At 43.8% G+C, this 20,752-nt stretch overlaps 1 protein-coding gene across 1 annotated transcript in view; it reads right to left on the reverse strand.

Annotated features, from left to right (window-relative positions):
- Positions 1–20,752, reverse strand: part of LOC138472439 (hexokinase HKDC1-like) — a 1,340,644-nt gene that overhangs the window by 314,318 nt on the left and 1,005,574 nt on the right. The window contains exons 13-14 of the mRNA XM_069610606.1: positions 1,920–2,015; positions 1,699–1,798 (exon numbers count right to left, since the gene is read on the reverse strand). Coding sequence (XP_069466707.1) covers positions 1,699–1,798; positions 1,920–2,015 — 196 coding nt within the window. The remainder of the gene's footprint in view (positions 1–1,698; positions 1,799–1,919; positions 2,016–20,752) is intronic.

Consider the following 20,752-nt stretch of genomic DNA (forward strand, 5'->3'; position numbering starts at 1 on the left):
CGGAGACTGTTGAATGAAGAGGCAATGACTGTGCATTTGATGAGGTAACCATCAGAGGAGTGAGGACGAGACACACTAGAAATCCCAGGGTGTAGCAGAAGGTGGAGTGAAAGAGAAACCCCAGGGAGTGGAAACCCATAGAGTCAAGTAAGGTGCCATATATACCAGTAACCCTGGAGAAAGGAGGAAGGTGAAAAGAAAGCAAAAAACCAGAGTGGAGAAATGTTTAGGGGCAGATGTGTCCGAATGAAGCAGTTTACTTCGAGAGGATAAGGTGAGCAGGGCACCTTACACCCAGAGAAAAAAGGACAGAGGCTGCAGCCAATGAACAGACATAAGCTGTGGCCCATGAAAAGGCAGACAAGAAAATGGTGTGTGAGCACCGTGGAGAAGAAAGGCAGAGGGTGTGCCCCATGAAAATAATAAGCTCTGGCCCTTGAATAGGCAGAAGAGAAGAAGGTGAGTGGGGCGCTTTATGCCCAGCCGAGAAAGGCATAGGATGTGTCCTGTGAAGAGGTGAAGGCTGTGGCCCATGGAAAGGCAGCGGAGAATAGGGTTAGCAGGGCATCTAACTCTCTGAGAATAAAGGCAGAAGCTTTGACCCATGAGGAGGCAGAGGCTGCAGTCTGTGAAATGCAGCAAAAGTAAAGACAAAGGCCATGGCCAAAGGCCATTGAGAAAGGAAGAAAAAAGGTAGCAACCGTGTCCAAAGAATGATTGGGGAGAGAAAAGGCTGAAGCTCTGACCATGGAAAAGGCCCAATAAAAAAAGGCTGAAGCTCTGGTCAAGCAGGAAAAAGGCACACAGAGAAAATGCTGAATCTCAGCCAAAGTAAAGACACAGAAAGGTAAATACAAAGGTATTGCCAGGGAAAAGCAGAGAAGGGAAAGGCCAAAGTAAAGGCAAAGAAAGAAGAGATTGGGGCGCTGGCTAGGGAAAAGAAGAGAGTGAGCCTGTCTCACTCTTGACAGAAAAGCGGCCTGTGCACCAATCGAGGGAGAAGATAAGCTAGAGGATACACTGACCTTGGAGAAACTATTTCATGCCGTGAGGGAAACTCTTAAAAAGGTCGAATAACTAACAACATTCTGACAGGGCAGATAAAGGCACCTTGAACTAAAATTATTTATATGCGCTGCTTTTAATAACATGTCACACTACAGAACTGATCGTAAATGTTATGGCTCTCTCACTACACCATGTCATGTTAACTGAAGAGAAATATAAATAGTCTTCCAATGGAAACAAATCACCTGCCACCACAGACCTTTAATCAATTACAGGACCTGTGGCCCCCATGGCAATGGAAGCTTTTCCATCACTGCTTCGCCAGCTTTTTTTGCCTAAGGTATTTTCTCTTCATTTGGCTTAGGGCCTTATTTGGAATTGCCTTAGCTTTTGGTCTGTCAATTCCTCATGATCGCTCTCACCAGTTGAAGTAAGTAGGGTGGTGTCTATCTTTCTAGACAAAACCTCAATCATTTCTTCATTTTATGTCCTTAGTTGTGGAATTTGGGCCCGGCTAGAAAGCAAAGAAATCGTTCAGCACTACCTTGCCTTTTTCTGAATACATCGGACCCAAAGTGCTAAAATTGAAATAAGTTGTTTCATGTTTTCTGAAAATGCAAGTTAAAGAATGTTAGTTGAAGAAGTTGTTCAACTTAACCTAGGGTGTGCTCTGCAGCTTCTGTTGCCTACCTGCTATAAGTCCAATTTCACAGTTTGGATCTTCATACCCACATGTCATCATTGTTCCAACGGTATCATTCACAATAGCCACAATGTCCAGGTCAAACTCCTGAAAAAAGACACATATTATAATGAGGAGTAACAGCCACGTGATACTACTGCAACAAGATAAAGTCGTTTAATTTAAAACAATGATATCACTGTAGTTATGCTTAGTTGTGCAAACTCACATTTCTTCGTTTAATAGCTTCTCGCAGCATATTTACTATATCTTCTCCTTCACAACCTGTTGCCTTGAAACCTTTAGTCCATCCAACCAGGGTTCCCTAAAGAAAACCGACAAACAAAGACAAACGTAAAGTAAGTTGCCACTCCCTTACACGAGGGTGGCTTGATTTTCCTTAATGTGTTGTTAACAACCAATTGTTCATTCAGATGTTAAAAAAGTGAAAATATCCTTTAAATACTATTAAAGAAATGACAAGGCATCAAGAATTCGAACCCAAGTAAAGCAGTGGCTTAACTTTAGAACAAAATCAAGCTGTAATTGTTATTCACATGCCATAATGAGAATCGAATGTTCATTAACCTAAACATTAAATAACTAAATACATATCCTTAAACACGGCTCCATATTTAAAAACAGAGTTTCTTATTCATTCAATACATGTTATTGTATTATTTAACAGACTGTGTCATTCCTATGTATGATTCTTCAGAATGCCATTCTTGGCTGGAAAATGATGACTGAAAATACTCCATATGCATTATGGAGCAAATACTGATGGAGATGCAATGTAAAACCTTTGAAATTGCACAGAATCTACAAATAGGTTTCGTCTTTGCAAATGCTATGAGGGTCATTTTCCAGACATGTGGATTGCATAAACAGGTGTCAAATCTTGGTGTAAAATGTTTCTGCTAGGTTTTGCACTTGTTTTTTTCACTCTGTTGAATTTTCAAACGTTTTGCAAGAGGAATTGGGGTACTGAGCGGGATATGCTGTACATTTCGATCTTGCATTACTGCACTTGGATGATAAACCATTTAGTTTTATGCCAGCAGGACATCTTCATGCTGTCGCAAATGGATTCCAAGATGGACTCGACTGTTTTACCTGTTACAAGCAGGAGAATTCCATAAAAACCTATTGTAAATGCTGTCTGCCATGCATAAGTGGCAGGAGGCAATTATGATTTTTGCAAAACGAGGTGCAAAAAAGTGTTAACTCGACGTCGACTGTTTTACTATTTTTCTGTTCACTACATTTTGAAAATATGCATGGAGGGACGTGGGTGGTCCCATCCTTGCAATCGCAATAAAGATGAGGCCTAAAATGAATACAATGAGAAAGGTCTTCTTGGCAAGAGTGAGAGAAAAAAGATGTACCGACTTTGGCGCTTATTATGGATGTCTGCCTCTTGCTGTCACGTTAAAAATGGATCCCTCTCAGATTGCGGAGTTGAAGTAATGTATTTCAAAGCCAGACTTCATAATATCAATTGTAAGGGTGCAGAAGTAAGACCCGGACACAATGGTGGCATGTTTCTGAGTATAAACATTTATTAAATAAGAAAAAAGACAGGAAAAATGCCTCTTTATCTCTAAAGCTAGCAGGAAGTTCCCCTACCTCAAAGGAAACTAGTAACATTATCAGGAAGTCCATCACTGTGGTGTCTCAAAACCTGTTTCTGTCCCTATCACTAATAATCTAAAGACACCGTACAAGGATAGTCTCTTATTAAAGTAACCAGTGTTCTTTGTATTTTCAATCAACAGAAAAGTTCCCAGTCTTTCTGGTAATAAAAAGCGATGAAATAAACAATGCTCAAAAAAGGTAAGATGTAATGCTCCTTTCCTCTAGAGTTTATCTCAGTTTCCCTGCTTTTGAGCTCTTGAGCCCTTTTATCTTCTTGGGCAAATGTCAGTGGACAATCCACAAGTATATGTTGTTTAGCTTCACAATCCTTTGTCTTGTCAACTTGATACAGTTCGTCATAGAATGCAGGATTCAGTTTTCCCAACTGCGGGGTCCTTGACCCTTTCAGTCTCTCACATGGCTGGGAGTCCCGGACGCACAATATAGCTTAGCTCACTTTCCGGCCGAGCTAGTGTCCTCTTGTGGTCTGTCTTTCACGTGGGTCTCAGACTCTTTTCATGCCTTTCATTAAGCCCTTGTATTTCATATGGGTGCTGGTCCCAGACTCGCAATTTATTGATATATGTTGGTTATGACTCCACTGTTTTAATTATTCTTGAGGTATCATAGGTGTTTGGTTCACTCTCCTGACAAACACAAGATCCTGTTGTCTTGGTTGTTATCAGTTTCTTATGTGGGTGCGTGTCCCAGACTCACAGTTTGTTATCATATATGTTCGGTTCACTCTCCTGCCAAACATTTGATTCTCTTCTCTTAGGGTTTCTTAGGGTCCGCAACCCTACAACACATGATTTTCTTCTCTTGAGGTTTCACAGAGTCCCCAACCCTCTTATACTTTCATTTCCTTGTGAGAGCAGGTCCCAGCTTGCAATGTCCCTTCAGGGTGCCAAGCACTCGTTTTCCAATGTCTATATACACACTCTAGTTCCCCGGACCTCCAAAGCCTCCTGGCAAACCTGCATACCTGTTTCCTTTCTCTTGATAGGTACCAGCATTTCCAGTGCAGGAGTCCCGCAGTTCCTCCTCCGAGGATTGTTCATGTCTCACAGCTGAGTTCCTTTAAACTCCAGTGGCAGCCAGCTGTATTCCTTCGGGCAAATGACATCTCCGAGAAAAGCTAGACCGCTCACTCTGCTTCTTTCTAGTGATCCTCAGAATTTCCGTGATCTTCTTCTACAAAGTACTCATTTTCAACTCAGATGCAAGATACTTAGTATTCTCTTGTATTTTAGGTTTATCAAATATATTAAAGTGACTGCACTTGCAACAGAGTACATTTGCTCTACCTATGGGGCCAAAGGGGGATTTGGTATATGAGAGGGGATTGAATGTATCAAGACGGGGGCATACCGTGTTCCCTGAGAATAGTCGTCCCCAATCCCATAGGGGGCTTCCCTCCGCATGTGATCATCCCTCAGTGCACCACCCCATGGGGATTCTTGTACTGTGGATGCACCACCTTCGCCCCATGGGAAAGGTCTTCCCCTAAGGAAAGAAGAAGGGGCGACATCCTCAGATTTGTCACACAATGTACAGGGACATGTTTTCTTTCATTCATTGTGCAACCCAGAGAAAGTGTATCCGAAGTGTATATCCATAAATGCCCATCTTGAATATGTGTTGTGGAGTACACAAGCCTTCTTGGCAAAACATATCCGTTGTGATGAAAATCCTTAGCCCTAAATATCACACACATAATATCATAATTTGGGATGCCGCTTTGAGCAGAGAAAACTGCTCGGCCTTGATTTCCCAGAAAGAACCATGCTACATCTGAGTGGCAGGCCCAGAATTAAAGTAGTTATTTTGCAGGGAATGCCACAAGCAATTTCATAAAAGGTGTATCATTGGATTTCTTCATATGTTTGCGAATAGCATACGTAAAGATATGATATGATATTTAATTTGTATCACAAAAAGAATATGTAATTACAGCGAAAGATGTATTCCAGGCAATGTGAAAATTAATATATTATGTTTTCCTTTTCTCTGCCATGTTAGTAATTCCTTTTAAACTACATTGTTTGAAACTCAAGAATAGGAATAGGAATGCTATTGAATTTCATTTTGCTGTTTGATGTGCATTGAAAAGACAGGTCTGCATTAATAAATGAAAAAGAAATTAAACCCAAGACAGACGAAAAGAAAGAACAGAATTTAATTGCAAGTTCTGTTTCCACTTGTTGGCATACTGAAGAGATCAAAGGTCTCCAGTCTAGTGGGAACTGGACAGAAAATAATTGCACGTTATATGGTCCGACCAGATGTCTTTAAGGCCACCCGAGAGGCGCCTTGATTGGATTCAGCGCAGACTGTCAAAGCATGCACACACTATACATTTTCTTCAGGCATTCACTCATGACACCATTCTGTCCCTTCAAAGAATCTACTTCACGTCAATTCATAAACTGAATCCAATAGCCTATGAAAGGTTAAAAGATAGGATTACTGGAATTTAGATTCACTGCACCAGCCTTGTGGCTTGGATTTGTCCAGGCTAAATATCATTGAAAATACACTCAATCTATACCATGTACTGTGAATAGTGGTAACCTGAATACGGAATATGAGGCAATGGGCCTCATTATGAGGTGGGCGGTAAGGGATTACCGGCACCGGTAAGGACACTGATGCCGGTAATCCCTTACCACCCTATTCCGAGGTCCTTTAGCGGGTCCCTTCCTCAACGCCTGGTTTTACCAGACGTTATGGAAGGGACCCGTTAAGGGACTTCAGAGCTAATAACGGGCCCGCTAATAGCGGGCACTTTATTAGCTCCATCCCCATTCCCATTGAGCCCTATGGGGGCTCGAATGGGAATGGGGAATGGTTCCCGGAATGGGGACTTACTGGGTCCTCCAAGGTCAGAATGACCCGGTAAGTCCCTATTCCGGGAACACTGACACGGAATGCAGTAAGGGGGTAGCCATGGCGCTAATAGCGCCATGCCTACCTCCTACCTCGTAATGAGGCCCAATGTGTTGTCTCCTATACATTTACATGATCAAAATTCTCATTTAAAATGTGCAAACATGAAATCAAACGCAATGCAAGCTCCGATTTATCTGAGATTTTGAGATGTTGTAAATAAAAGGAAGCGCAATCAGAATCTTGAAACAGAATGATATGTTGTCATTTTGGAAAGGGCTTAAAAATTTCTAAAACGTGTAAAACCATCAAAAATGGTTAGGCTGTATAATATAACAAATGTTTACCTCAAAGTGCGGAAACTAGTAATATGCAATTTATCAAGGTAGCATAGATGAGTCAGAAATTAGAGCATTAGAACAAAATTAGCTTCTCTTCGGAAAAAGTAAATTCCCTGCCACCTTTTTGGATTAGAGGGAAATATAATGGGATGCCCATAGGACAGAGTTCTGGATTATGGAATAATGGGCAAGGAAGAGACAGAGTGAGAAGAAACTGGAGATTGCAGAGTAAGAGCAATGACTCCTGGAAGATGGCAGACCACTCCATGAGGCCTGCCCACTGACATTAGGAGGCCACAACAGACCATAGAGGGATGACCAGCCAGCACTTGGTGATTGATTGCAAAAAGCCACCTGAATGAAGGGTTTGCTGACAAAATGTCTGGCTGAATGGGTCCCTAGCTTGTTTTCCCAAAACTAGAAGCTATATCTAAAAAGGTAAATCAACCCTAACCTGCACATTGTCCAATTTGAAAACTGGGTAAAATCTGGGAAGATAAAAGGACTGGGAATGCAACGGGGGTGCACTTCAAAAACAGGAATACCAGTGTTGCTACAACAGGCCCTGTAGTTATGGTTAAGTTGCTCAACTCATAGAAAGAGCACTTTTTGGGTGGCTGATAACTTTGCCCGCCACTGGACAAATCCTCACAAAAAAAGTATATGACTCCCCCAGAATGATTTTGTGAAGTATGGTGCGGTTTCATCCGGGGGGGCAAAGTTAAAGGGGGGACCCAAAATGTGTGGAAATCCTCATAGACTCGATGGAAAAAATTATTTGCTTGCGCCTATAGCCCAAAATGGTGGACAGATTTTCACCAAATGTGTGCCAGGAGCAGCCGCTTGGTCACAAAAGCATGCTTTTTTTTTACATTTGGTGTAAATCCGTCCAATAGTTTTTTGTAAAAAAATTGCCAAAAAGTAGGTCAAAAGACATTTGTGAGATCTGGGTCTAGTCCATGGACTCATTTCCAGATTCAGAATCCACAGACGTCTCTGGACCAATCAATGAGCAGTGTGATGTTCGCGGACATAGTACGTGCCCCCTGATTGGTTGGTTAAAAACATGAGGTGTGTCAAAACCTTTGAAACAGATGCCATGTTGGATTTGCAGGAAGCGCCTGTAGTCCGCGGACATCGCAGTAAAAGCATATTGAAAAACTCCAACATTGCACTTGTCAACAAATTAAACTATCCCTGGGGAGGTGAGGGGTGATGAGGATGGGATGGGATATGGCCATAAAAACCCAAAAATCAGGTGTTTTTTTCTTCTCAGGTGTTCAGGGACATCCATGCATATGTCTGCATTACAGGGTTGGAGAAAAAAAAGCAGTTTCTGGATGGCTTGTGACTTTGGCTCCACCAAATGAGACTGCATGAAATTTTGCAATATCATTTTAGACCTGGCCCTGAATGGGTATGCAAAGTACTGTGCTGTTTCGCCAAGAGGGGGTATAATTAGAGGGGGTCCCAAAATATTTGAAAGGCTTATAAATTTGGTGCCGTTTGACGAATCTGCACAAAAGCTTGCAAAAAGATTTCAGACGCAGATTTAAATGTTTTTGCAAAGTCTGATGGGATTTTGTCAAAAGGGGCAAAAAATAGAGGGGGTCTCAACATTTTTAGATGGCTTATAACTTTGTTACCGTTTGACAAATCTGCACAAATATTTTCAGAACGATTATAGGCCCAACCTTGAATGTGTGTGCATAGTCGGAATGGATTTTGTCAAGTGGGGACTAAGTTATATGACTATTATTTGTACATACATTTTGATACTTTTCAAAAAATAAAACTCGTGCAAGGAGCATTGGCAAGGATCCGAAAGCATGGTTATGCAAATGTATCCGTGTTTTATTTTTTGAAAAGTGTCATAATGTAGGTACAAAAAATTGTGATATACATTTGGTGACTGAGGTATAGCCTTTGGCCATGGGCAGTGGCCAGATTGACTGGGTCATGGCCAAAGGCCATGCGCCGGACAATCTGGCTACTGGACATGACCACAAGGGACCGGCAATGAAGTTAAAGTGGGTAGGCCACCAGGGACCGGCTATGTGGTAAAGTTTTTCAAAATGGGGATAGGTTTGAATGGGAAAAGAAATTCTGTTCATGGCTACAGCCCGAAGTGCTGGTCAGGATTGCAGCAAACATTTGTGCGGCGCATCAGCAAGGACCTCAAAGCATGGTTTTGCAAATCTATTCTATGTCTTATTTTTTCTAAAGTGTGATGTAACTTTGGTTATTACTGGCTAATTTCTGGTGCTTTCCAGTTTTACTTGTAACCATAGCGTCCCTTTAACATTGTTTTTTCACTGAATTTCATAGGTTTTGACATCACATATCAAACTAATTTAGATTAACAGTCCCTACAAGGGGTGTGTGTGTATAATGTTGTAACAAGATGTTAGGGGTGATTGGGAGACCTATCACGAACTACTTAATGTATTAAAGAATGTACTCATCTAAACAAAACATTATATTCGAGTCTTGTTGTTAATACAGGAACCTAATCATACATGCATATACGCAGTGGCTGCAGCATGCACCATAGAAGTACAATATTTCTAATCTGGTAATTTCTAATAGTAAAATAATAAATGCTACCTTATCAGAGTTTTGAGTAATGTTAAGCATGGAATAAAAAGATAACAATTCAAAACTTAACACACACTTGTGTTAGTATAAAAAATACATGTAAGACCCAGAATGCATACACATTAGAGGCACATACAGGGAAACTAAAGTAAGGAAGAAAGAAACAACAGCACCAAAAAAATGGCATCATTAGAGTTGATCATCATGTACACAAATGAATTGTGTGTTTGAAGCCTGCTTATTGCCCCATGTATGTGAACCATGAGCTCAGATCAAACTCTAAGGAAAGTACTTTAAAAACATATGAGAAGGGTAATGTCTAGATATATAGCACCTTTTTAATTTTTGAAAATCTCATTGTCAGTAAAATAATTAACTAGCCAAGACATGCCAGTGAACAAAAACAAATGGGCCACATATGTGATGTCATCAGTGATGTCATCAATTATATTTGTGATGTCATCTTCCATGTCCTGGGTGTTAGTCTTAGCAGTGCACAATGGTGGACTAAGTTATGGTTGCTTATCTTACCATAACTGGTTCGTTTCTAGGGGGTTTCAGTTTTACTTGTAACCATAACGTCCATTTAACAAAGTTTTTTCATTAAATTTTATAGGTTTTTATTAGTGCAACTTAACTATAACGTCCCTTTAACAAAGTTTTCACTGAATTTCATAGGTTTCTATAAGTACAACTTAACCATAACGTCCCTTTAATGTTTTTTCAGTGAATTTCATAGCTTTTTACCAGTGCACCCCTAATTTCCTACAAGTTCCTTATATTATACTCACCCCCAATGTAGCAGCTGTAGTGTCTGAGGACAGTGCGGTAGTCTCCGGACAGAAGGTAGCATTCACAAAGCCCAGAAGCACAGGGGAAAACAGAAAATGTTCTACCCATCAACCAACAAACACATATACATAAAACAACATTCCTTATATTTACTACATGCAAATATAGGTTTTTGTACAAAGGATTACTTCAGAATGTGCACATTTATTCTGATTTATAACACAATAAAATGGAATGCACCAACCATAAACTATAACTGTACACCTCATATTATCAGTTGAGTACAACTGTTCATAGAGACTCACATACACAAAGCACTTATTCAAAAACAATCTCTCACCAAATAGTAAGTACACTGTATTTATTTCTTTATTATTGCCATTGATTATGCAGAGATTTTTTATAAGCAAATGTTAACAAAAATTGCAAGCACACTTGAGTGGTTGGAAGAAAACTTTCTAACAGAAGAAATGAGTGTTCATATGTTCTCTGCAAAATTGGATATACTTACTAATGACTTTCAGGAACTTTTATGCTATGTTAAAAATCATGTTATTAAAAATGTTGATTAGCACTGCCCTTCTTGCAACTGTCCCCCTGTCCCCAGCAATCATTGCCATCAAATACCTAAAATGTAAATGAAAGACGCTATGATGAAACTTCACTCCCTTCCTCCGCTGATTATCATTGTTCAGAAATTCAAAATTCAGATATATGATATGATTGGTTATTTATAACAAGCTTAATACCGAGAGGTTTCTAATCGCGCTACCAGGGTTCGAACCTGTGTTGTTCTGTGTCGTCTTGCTTCCAAGGTGAGGACGTTGGCCCTGAGCTATCCTCCCAAGACTAAATATATATGCTTCCCATTCTGATACCCCATCCCTTTCATAAATAAATCTATTTTTCATACTATAAATATCTTGCATATTGTTGTGTCATATTTTTTTCATTAACACCAATCAATAGTCCGCAGACAGTATGACTGTTCAGGAGTGTCTGTACTCAAAATGGAGGTGCCCCCGGACAGCATGCAGTGTCCAGACATGTCGGTTTTGCATGACACGCTTTTAATTAGTCCGTGGATAGAGCGTCTGTTCTAAGGACAGTTACGCACATTTGCCCACGTCTCCTGCCCGATGGGTGTCCGCGGACTGCCGTCAGCACCACAGACGTCCCCGGACGTCATCATATGACCGCACCCATGCAGCGTGACGGCCTGACCACAGACAGTGTTCGTGCTCCTCAGACAGTTTAACAGCATTTTCCGCCAATCTAGGGTTTTTCAAGTTGAAAGTTTTCCCTTCCAGAGGTCTTAGACCCATTTTTGGTTGATCTGGCAACTTTATGCAACTTTTCAATGCCTATTTGCGACTCAGTTGTCTGCGCACAGTGCAACTGTCCACGGACGATTCCTCTAAAGGGACCCACCCATTACTTTCAGTCATTCTCAATCTGGCTATCCAGGAGAGAGCATCTTGCAGCACCTACTTTGGAAAATGTAATCCAAATCAATCCAATGGCATCTGTCATTGCCATCCCTCCTACCCAGGGGCCACCACCACCACCTGGAGGGCCTGGACTAGGGAACATGCACAAGAATGCAGAAGAGGATGAGGAGAAAGACGAAGATGAGGTAGAGGAAGTGCCTATCGCCAGCGCCCAGATTGAGTCCTGAGTGTGGTGGTTTTTCGCGACTGTTGGGGGTTGTGAGAAACCTGAAGGTGTCTCACCCGCTAGTCCCCGGGGATCTGTCATCCAGGTTGCCCGGACACGGCCATGACTATTGGATCCAGTTCCTGGGGGTGCACCAGTGCAGGAGGATCACCTGGATGGGGGGTCTTCAGGGAGTGGAAGTGGGACACTGAATGGTGAGGCGCAGTATCCCCTTTCTTATGGCACCTTTTCCCCATCGTAGCCGGTAGGACATCTAAAAATAACCACCGCCCCCTTTTCCAACATGAACACCTTCTCACGAACAGTTAATCGTGAGCGACAACGGACTAACATTAGAGCTCCACAAGACATGTCCCAACACAAGGGTCAGGCAGAGTCAGGCAATTACTGATAATTACACACATCTGACTCGCATTACACTTCCCCATATGGATAAAAGGCGGAGCACGAAAGCACACTCTGAGCAAGACCCAACACACAAGGAAGCAGCTATCCTGAGATGGCAGTTCAAACCGAGGAGAAAGGTGGCGAGATCGGGGAGGACGAAAAGGGGGGAATTACCCTTGCCCTTTTCAACCTAGAACCGTGACTTTCAAGAAGTCCCAAGGAAAAGAAACATAAGACCAGGAATTGTAACTGGCGAATGATGTAGCGTGTGTCAACCACGAGAGAGGTACAGATACTATTTCACTGTAGTTCCTGAGCTTTGTAAAGATCTTTGTGGATACTTTGCATTTAGCTTTTGGTGGGTGAAGTGCCACCTGTGTAAGATTTTAAACTGAAGCTCTTGATTTTGAACATGTTTATGAACTGCAAAGTTTTCCTTGGCTGCCATGTCCCATTGCTCCTCTGGGGAGGACATTCTCCGTTCCCCTTCCCACATGTTTGGATAGTTTACTACAGCCGAAGCCCCAGTACTTGTTAGATTTTGTAAATTGTCAAACACAGGTCTCTGCATGTGCTAAAGGACTGCATGAGGAATTCCCAGTGTGTTAACATTCTTGGCCCCTTTCTCTCATACCGATCAACAGCAGCTAGTGTTTCAACTGGCAGCATGGAAACCTATCTGCCTGTTGGAGATTGAAGTTCTGGGAGCATGCACAGAAAGACCGGAACCCCGCCCAATGAGCAGATCTTGCTGCCTACTCACCAGCTCCCCTAATCCATCTTGCAAACCTTCCACACGCCATACCTGGGTGAAAGGCTGTAATATGTGTTGTATTGTTTTTACATGTACATGGATCTCTGTTGTATATACAAAGCTTGATAGCTGTACGTATATTAAATAAATAAAGAATTAATAGAAATCTGGCCGCAGTGATGACGGTCGCAGAGACAGATCCAACCGCCTATTCAGTGATTTCCATATATTCAATGTGAACCTCATTATTGGGTTTATATCAGCAGTTTTTCTCTTTATTCCCGGCGTAGCAAATGCTGCTTCCACAAATACTTCCCCACCACCGCCTGTTCCATATGCACCCACTGTTGTCACCCTGCACCATTTAGCCATTTCCCTCAATTGGGTTGCTTGAAAATATTATGTAATTTGTGGACAGTGTGATGAATCAAAGGTATACATTCCTTCTCGCTGGGGAGAGCCACCCCCTTTGAGGCTAGAATGGCATCCCGCTCCACAAGACCTTCCTTTGGGGTCTGGGCAAGTGGGACCTCACTAGGACAAGGACTCTCATTCCCGAACTCTCTAGACCACCCACCATTTCTGCATGTATATAACTGCCTTCCATAAAGAATATCTATTTAAGAAGAGATCTGTAAATAACTAGGGACGAGTGGATCACAAGAGGAAATAGAAAACGGTGAGCAGGGGAAGCCCCCTGATGTAGTCACGCCTTGGAGAAGTGGACCAGGAGGGAGCCGCGAAACCAGCGACAGTTCAAAAAGCAAAGAACGCCAGCTTAAGATGCCGGAGGCCTGGCAAAGTAGACAACGAGGAAGCCATTTTGAGGATGGGGAGAGAAACCTGTCCGACCTGATGGCGTAACCACAACCATCCTGTGGTGAGCCAGATACCTGTCTAACAATGCCGAGATCACTGCAGCAGGGAGCCAGGGGTGTTGCTGGGGGGGGCCAAGGGGGCTATAGCCCCTGATCTTTTGGTTGTAGCCCCCGATAGATTCTCAGGAGCTACAGCCAAAAGACTAGCTAGCCCCCAGTCCCAACAGTTCTGACATCAGCTTAGCCCCGGGTCTTTTCTAGACCTAGCAACTCCCCTGCAGGGAGCGTTGACAGCTCCCACTCGCAGCGTTCCTCGACCACAGCAGCCAACAGAGATGCAATGAACAGAACGTTGGAGAAACTCAAGACCGAGAAGAGAGAAAGCAAAGCAGATTACCAGAGCGAGCGCCGAGACCCGCAACCTCACCCTGGACAATGAAGGTACAGGGATGAACTGGAGAGACAGGAGACTGCCGGGCGATCTATTGTAAAGAAAGGAATGCAAAAAAGGTCTGGGGGGCGACATACAAACAGTATACCGGAATAAGTTGATATATGAGGAACAAATAAAGCGCTTCACAAACAAGGCTGAGAGTGAAACAGAAAATGTAGAAACAAATACCCTGGGAAGATGGGAAAGAACCGCAGGATCTCAGTGTTGAGGAGTGGGGAAGAAACTCCAAATACAAGTGTAATAAGAATTGTGATTTGAAATTGCCAAGTGAATTAAATAACAAGAGAACGAAATCAGTAGAGAAAACCCAGGAGAGGGGGATTCCCAACACACAAAATCTTACAAAACCTAAGAAATGTTGGATATCAAGATCGTGAGAAACCAGAAAGCAAAGTAAAGACTGTGGCCCTCATTACGACCCTGGCGGAGAGGGGTTTACACCAGCGTAATGCATGGCGTACCTCTCCGCCAGATTACGACTTTCCGTAGCGCCATGGTGATTTTTACGCCCGGATTTTCCGGGTGGAAAAATCCATGGCGCTACGGGACCTCTTGTTAATTACGCCACCGTAATCTACGGTGGCGTAATTAACGCCTTCCCCACTCCCATTATACCCTATGGGGCAAAAATGGGAATGGGGAAGGGTAAATGGGGATTGGGGACTAACCGCCCCGCCAAGGTCGGAATGGGGCGGTGAGTCCGCCAACCCCCATGGCGGAGTTGGCAGCTCTGCGCCATGGACCATGGTGCAAATTGCACCATGGTCCTCCGCCAGGGTCGTAATGAGGCCCCGTGACACAGTATCTTCAGGAGAATCATTATAAGCAAAACCATAAAAAGAGTAAACAACTGATGAACAGTTGGAATGATCTACAAGAGCTCATGAAGGAAACTCCAAGACAGAATATCAGCATAAGCAACATATTTCTAAAAGTGAGACATTTTGTTTATTAACAATATAGGAGTCATTCTTTTGGCTGATGTTAGTTGTTTGTATTAGTGGCATAGGGCCTGATCACGAGTTTGGTGATAACCCTTAAATCCGGCGGTAGTTCTGTTACCGCCGGATTTAAGGGTCCGCCAAATCAGGGCTTCGGCTGATTTCCCCCCAGCTCTTAGCTGGGGGGAAATCTGCTGAAATTTTACACTCATACCGCCGCTGGGAAATCCGACGGCAGTAATAGCGCGAATTTTCCCCATTGAGCCCAATGGGGAATGGGGCATTCCCGAATGGGCTCAATGGGGATTTCCAATTCCACCAAACCCATGATCTCGCGCTAATAGTGCCGGTGGGTTTGGCGGTAGGGCAGATAACGCCAGCGCTATTAGCGCTATTAGCGCCGGCATTACCTGCCCATCGCGTGATGAGGCCCATAGTCAGGTAGAGTTAGGTTTAGGATTGGGGACATTTACTTTGGACTTATTAATGACAGACAAGCACATCTAGTTACTTTAGTAAGGCAGGGAAACCCCTATAGCAGTAGAGAGAGACAGGCATTTTGTTCATAATTATATTAAAAGAAAGTCAACATGTCCTGAGTGTTTCCGACTCCTCCTTCCGACCCGCCACTTATGGTGTCATTAGTGGGTTTCTAATGTGCCGATTAAGAGTCAGACCCATGACCCATGAATAAAATTGTATGGCAACACCCATTGATAACCTCCCACTCATAGAAAATTGGGGTATAAAACAAGTCATTGGGAGGGAAAGAAAAACGTAGTAGACCAGAATCTACAGCATTCTCTTCCAAACAACCTAAATACTCTGTTGAGGAGGAAGACTTGGGAAGCATTGGTTCAGAAGTTTCCTCCTCCTCGAGAAACCCAGAAATAAAAATGAGTACGCTCAAATCCCTTCTAGAGCGAATCATAGATCACCAAATTCAGGTTGATCAATGTCTCCAAGAAAGCTTTGACCAACTAAGAGCAGGTTCCACTCACAGAATAGTTCCCCATGATCTACTCCAATCGTATCATGAGGGGGAATATTTAGGGGCATTCTTTGAAACAACTCGCTGCCCAAATTAGTTGGGATGACAGTTTAAAAATATGTTGTTTGGGCCCCTTGCTACACAGAGAACAACCCCCTTTTACAAAATAAAAAGAACCCTCTTCGAATAGTGGGGGACAGACCAAGATTCTTATCGGCTGAAATTTCCGGACCTTCAATTACTTCAGAATGAAAGCCCCCTTGAATTAGGAAGCCGGCTCCAAAATGTTCTTACCCAATGGCTGGAAAGAAAAACCAGGCCTGAGGTTTTGGAAGCACTGGCCTTAGAGCAGTTCATTGGTGCCCTACCTTCATCTCTCCAGAGGGGTATGCTACAACAGCCTCAACCCTCCCTGGAGACCGCCATCCAGATTGAGCAGGCCCATGTAGAGGCCTCTAAATATCTTAAAAATACAGGTAAAATGGTGGAGCCAAAAGAGAATCTCAAATGTACCCCAGGTTCCTACCGCCTGAGAAAAGTTACAGACTTGAGAGGATGTCTTGACACCATGTAAGAAACCCCTAGAAGAACCCTGTCCGTGCCAGTAACAAAATCCCAACAATCCAAGAGAGAGGAAACAAAGGGTATCAAACTGCCCTTTTCGGGTTCCTGCCGGCTGTTTCTCTTGTGGAGAAAAAGGACAACTTGCCTGTTCTGTCCTAAAAACATTCCTGACAAACCTATGGAAATAGGGTGCTTAGCAGCAGAACAGTGGAACAGGGAAGAAGGAGAGGTAGCGGACAACCAGATAAGGCTTAGGTTTGGTATTGTGCCTCACAGCCTCTTCAGACTCATGAAACTCTCTAAATTAATGAAGTTTGAACCAAAGCCCTTATTGACTTAGACAGCCGACAAACAACCATACGGGCTGACCAGATCACGACTGTTGAAGGATGTTGAAACCTACACCAAAGTCTCTCTGTTGTTAAAAGTCTGAGGACAATCTAAAACTATGAGAACTGCTGTGGTACCCGGACTCTGAGGAAGTAATCATTGGTATTGACTTCCCGACTTTTTCAGAACTTTTAAGTCCTCCTTCAATCCCGAGTAATTCAGAGAACTATTCCCCTATGCTTTCTTGGGAAACTTGGACCAACCCCCAGACACACCAGGGTTTGCAATTGAGGGGAACTGGGAGCTATTTAGCTCCTGCTTCTAGAATAGTAGAGCCTGGTTAGCTTGAAACCAACAGCTACCAGGAGCTACTTTTGGCTCCTAGCGCCAACTGGTGCCTTCCAAGCATGTAAATGTGACATTAACTATGAGTATTTGAGAATGTTAATAAAGAAGGATTAGAACTCATCTAATACACATTTCAACACAATAGTTCATAAAAAATTGACAAAAAGTTAAAGGAACATCTCTGGCAGCTCCTGGCTCGTCTCCGGTAGCTCCTGCCTACAGGGTGATGCCTGACATCCAGGAGCTGGTTTTAGCTCCTGATAACTGAATCTCATTTTTAAACCCTGCGCATCCATCTGGAACTGGGGAAAGACCATCTCCAACTTAGAACGATACCCCAAAACCAGGTTTTCAAATCTTAGGAAGAAGACCACTCATAGTTGATGGGAGGCATGTATCCTCAACCCAGAGATTGGGAGCCGCAGGCTTATGTGAAAGCATATGTGATGAATCTAAGATATTTGTCCCATCTCCCCATGGACTAACTACCCCCTTTGAGGCTAGGGAGGTGAGCCCGCTCTGCAAGGGCCTCCCTAGGGGTCTGGGCAAGTGGGACTTTACTGGGTGTAACTCCCCCTTAGGGGACAAGAACTCTCAGTGCCACGAGGAACTCTCTAGACAACCGACCGTATCTGCATATATGGGACTGCCTTCCATAAAGAATACCTCTTTAAGAAGAAATCTGTATATAACTGGGATGAGTAGATCACAAGAGGAGAGAGAGTACTTGTGCAGAGGAAGCCCCCTGATGTAATCACGCCTAGGAGAGCTGGACCAGGAGGAAGCTGCAGAACCTGCAACAGTTTGAAAGGTGAAGAACGCCATCTTAAAATGCAGGAGGCCTGGTGAAGCAGACAATGAGCAATACGTTTTGAGGACAGGGACAGAAAACCTGTCTGACGTGGTGGCGTGACCATGACCTTCCCATGGTGGGACAGATGCCTGTCTGAAAATGCTGGGACCATTGCAGGTGGGAGCACTGACAGCTCCCACCCACCAGTGTCCCTCGACCACAGCAGATGACCGATATGCGATGAACTAAATTTTGGAGAAACTTGAGAGCAAGAACGTGAAGCAGATTATCTTAGCCCTGCAACGTCACCTTGACAAACAAAGGTACAGGGCTCTTATGGAGTTTCATTCTTAGAAATTGTTTGTGAAATCTCTTCCTGAATTAATGGATTTCCCAGGGACTCTGCCTGTTCACTTGACAGCACTGGCCCTATTTATTTATTTTATTTATTTATTGTGCATTTGCAAGGCGCTTATACATCAAGTAAATTGTGTTTCAAAGTGCCCACAGGGCAACCGGGAGGGAACATGGGAATGAAAGGCAAATATAACAATGAAAGAGAGAGGCGGTCCTACTCGGCATTGTAAGCATTCAGAACATGCATTTGCAGAGAGAGAGAGAGAAGGGATGGGGGGGGTTAAGTGCAAGGAGTAACACAGAGGCAAGTGCTAGGGAGTAAGTTGCAAGCAGCTGTTAAGTGGCTGGCAGAGATCACTAGGTGGTCAACTGACAGTAAATAAGTGCAGGCCTGTGATAGCACAGGTCAGTGGGTGCCCGAGGCAAGTGATGGTTACTGGCGGAGGATGAGGACGATTGGGGGTGGGAGGCCAGGACCCAGGAGGACACATAAGGGCCCTGGTCACCAATCTCAGCAACTGTGGGGTTTAGCAAAGGCAGGAGGGGGGAAGGAGGAGATGAAAAGGAAAGTCTTCAGGAGCTGTATGCTTATAGGCTTCCAGCGTTTGGCATGGACTTTTGTTACCATCCTTCCAGGACATTCAGCAGTACCCCAAGATGGTCAAACATTTTATTATTCCCTGTGATTGTCAGCGAGAGGTTCTCCCTTATTTTTGCTACCTCTGTCTTCACTGTGCACGTTATGTGATTCCGGAAGCTGCATAGAGGGATATCTCAGGGGCAACATGTTTGTCTTAGAAGCAAGACAATGCAGCGCAACAAAGGTTTGAATCCAAATTCGTGGAGCTGCATGTGGGATAGCTTTGGAGCAGCGTATTTGTCTTGGAAGCAAGACAACGCAGCGCAACACAGGTTCGAGTCCCGATCCTGCACTTAGAAACCAATCTCTGGTATTAAGCGCATTATAAAAGAACCATTATAATTATAATTATTCTCTAGTTCCTCCCTGGTAAGCAGCATATTTGGTACCTGGTGGGGATTGTTGCCTCCCTGCTCTGTCAATACCATAAACTTTGATGAGGTCTGTCTTCCTCTTGCCGGTGAGTCACCCACTTTCCAGTGCTTGCAGGAGGGTACTTGTTGCTTTTTCTTCTGCTGGCCCATCTGATGAGGGGACCTCTTTATCTGTTTGCCACCACCAGGTCCTGAGAGCCTAGACAGTCATGCTGATCCCCCTTCATGGTTCTCTCTTTGATTCCTCACCTATTTAGTCTGCTATATTCGCCTTTGTTCTTGCCCTTGATGACCCGCTGGATAACCCAGATCCTCGCTCTTACACTTCCCCTCTGGCTCAGGTACTGTCTGCTTTGGGGTCTTCTCTGATGGCAGCTCATCGACCCTGTGCTTCAGACCAGCAATAACAGCTGGCTGCTGATGCCCGAGAGCCAGTCCTCTTCAGCCAGATGCCACTCTCCTGGCTCCATGATACAGCCAATTCTCCCCTCGTAGTAGCTCTGACCTTCCAGGCATTACACTGGGGGTTCTCCCACTGCTATGGGTGCTCCACATCGTTGATGGGCTTCGACTGATCGTTTATGGGTCTTGTCTTAATCCTCCTGCTGCTTTCTCTTTTCTCAGAGGAGTGAGGCACTAGGACTTAATCATATGGCCTCTCGGATGGTCTTTGCCATCTTCTCCCCTCACTCTATTGCTTTTCTTGGGTGACTCAGGGACGTTGTTCGCCCGTCTGGCACTTCTTCCCTCACTCTCTGTGTCATGGGGTCCCCCTTCACTATATTTTCTGTAGCACTCCTTTCTGTGGGTACTTCAGGAGTGCTGCTGCCAATATGGGCTTACTCCATCCCTCCAACAGGGTTCGACTGAGTTCCTATGTGCCGTACCCCACTCTGTCTCCTCCACTAGAGCCTCTAATTTGAGCCACATGATGAGTGATTGGTGCAATGATCTTAGAAGAGTAGGGTCTTGAGATCTTTCTTAAAGGATGGTGGGGGTCAGTCTGATCTGCTTTGGGGACTTATTTGCAATAAGGCACATTGTTGGGTAAGGCTTGTTCCTAGCTTCTGCCCCTCATTCAGTTCTATGATTCCAGTCTGGTGATGTCATGTCTGCTGGTGGTGTGTTGGCTTCTAGAGACAGTGAATTTAGATTAAATAGGTAGAGTTGTGTTCTGGTTGTGTTCTGGTTGTGACTGCTTTGTTGATGATGCAGACTTCAAGAACATGATGTGTGCACTAGTACAGCTCCCTGTGGAAATAACTGAAAGGCAATTTGGGGCAGAAGTCTCACAGATTGGCAAATGGGCAAGATCCCAGCACCCAGAGGCGAATTGGGGTGGAATGTGTCAATAAGGGGCATATTGGGGCATAATT

This window comes from Ambystoma mexicanum, chromosome 8 (genome assembly GCF_040938575.1).
Source record: "Ambystoma mexicanum isolate Mex_15411 chromosome 8, UKY_AmexF1_1, whole genome shotgun sequence".
NCBI lineage: Eukaryota > Metazoa > Chordata > Amphibia > Caudata > Ambystomatidae > Ambystoma > Ambystoma mexicanum.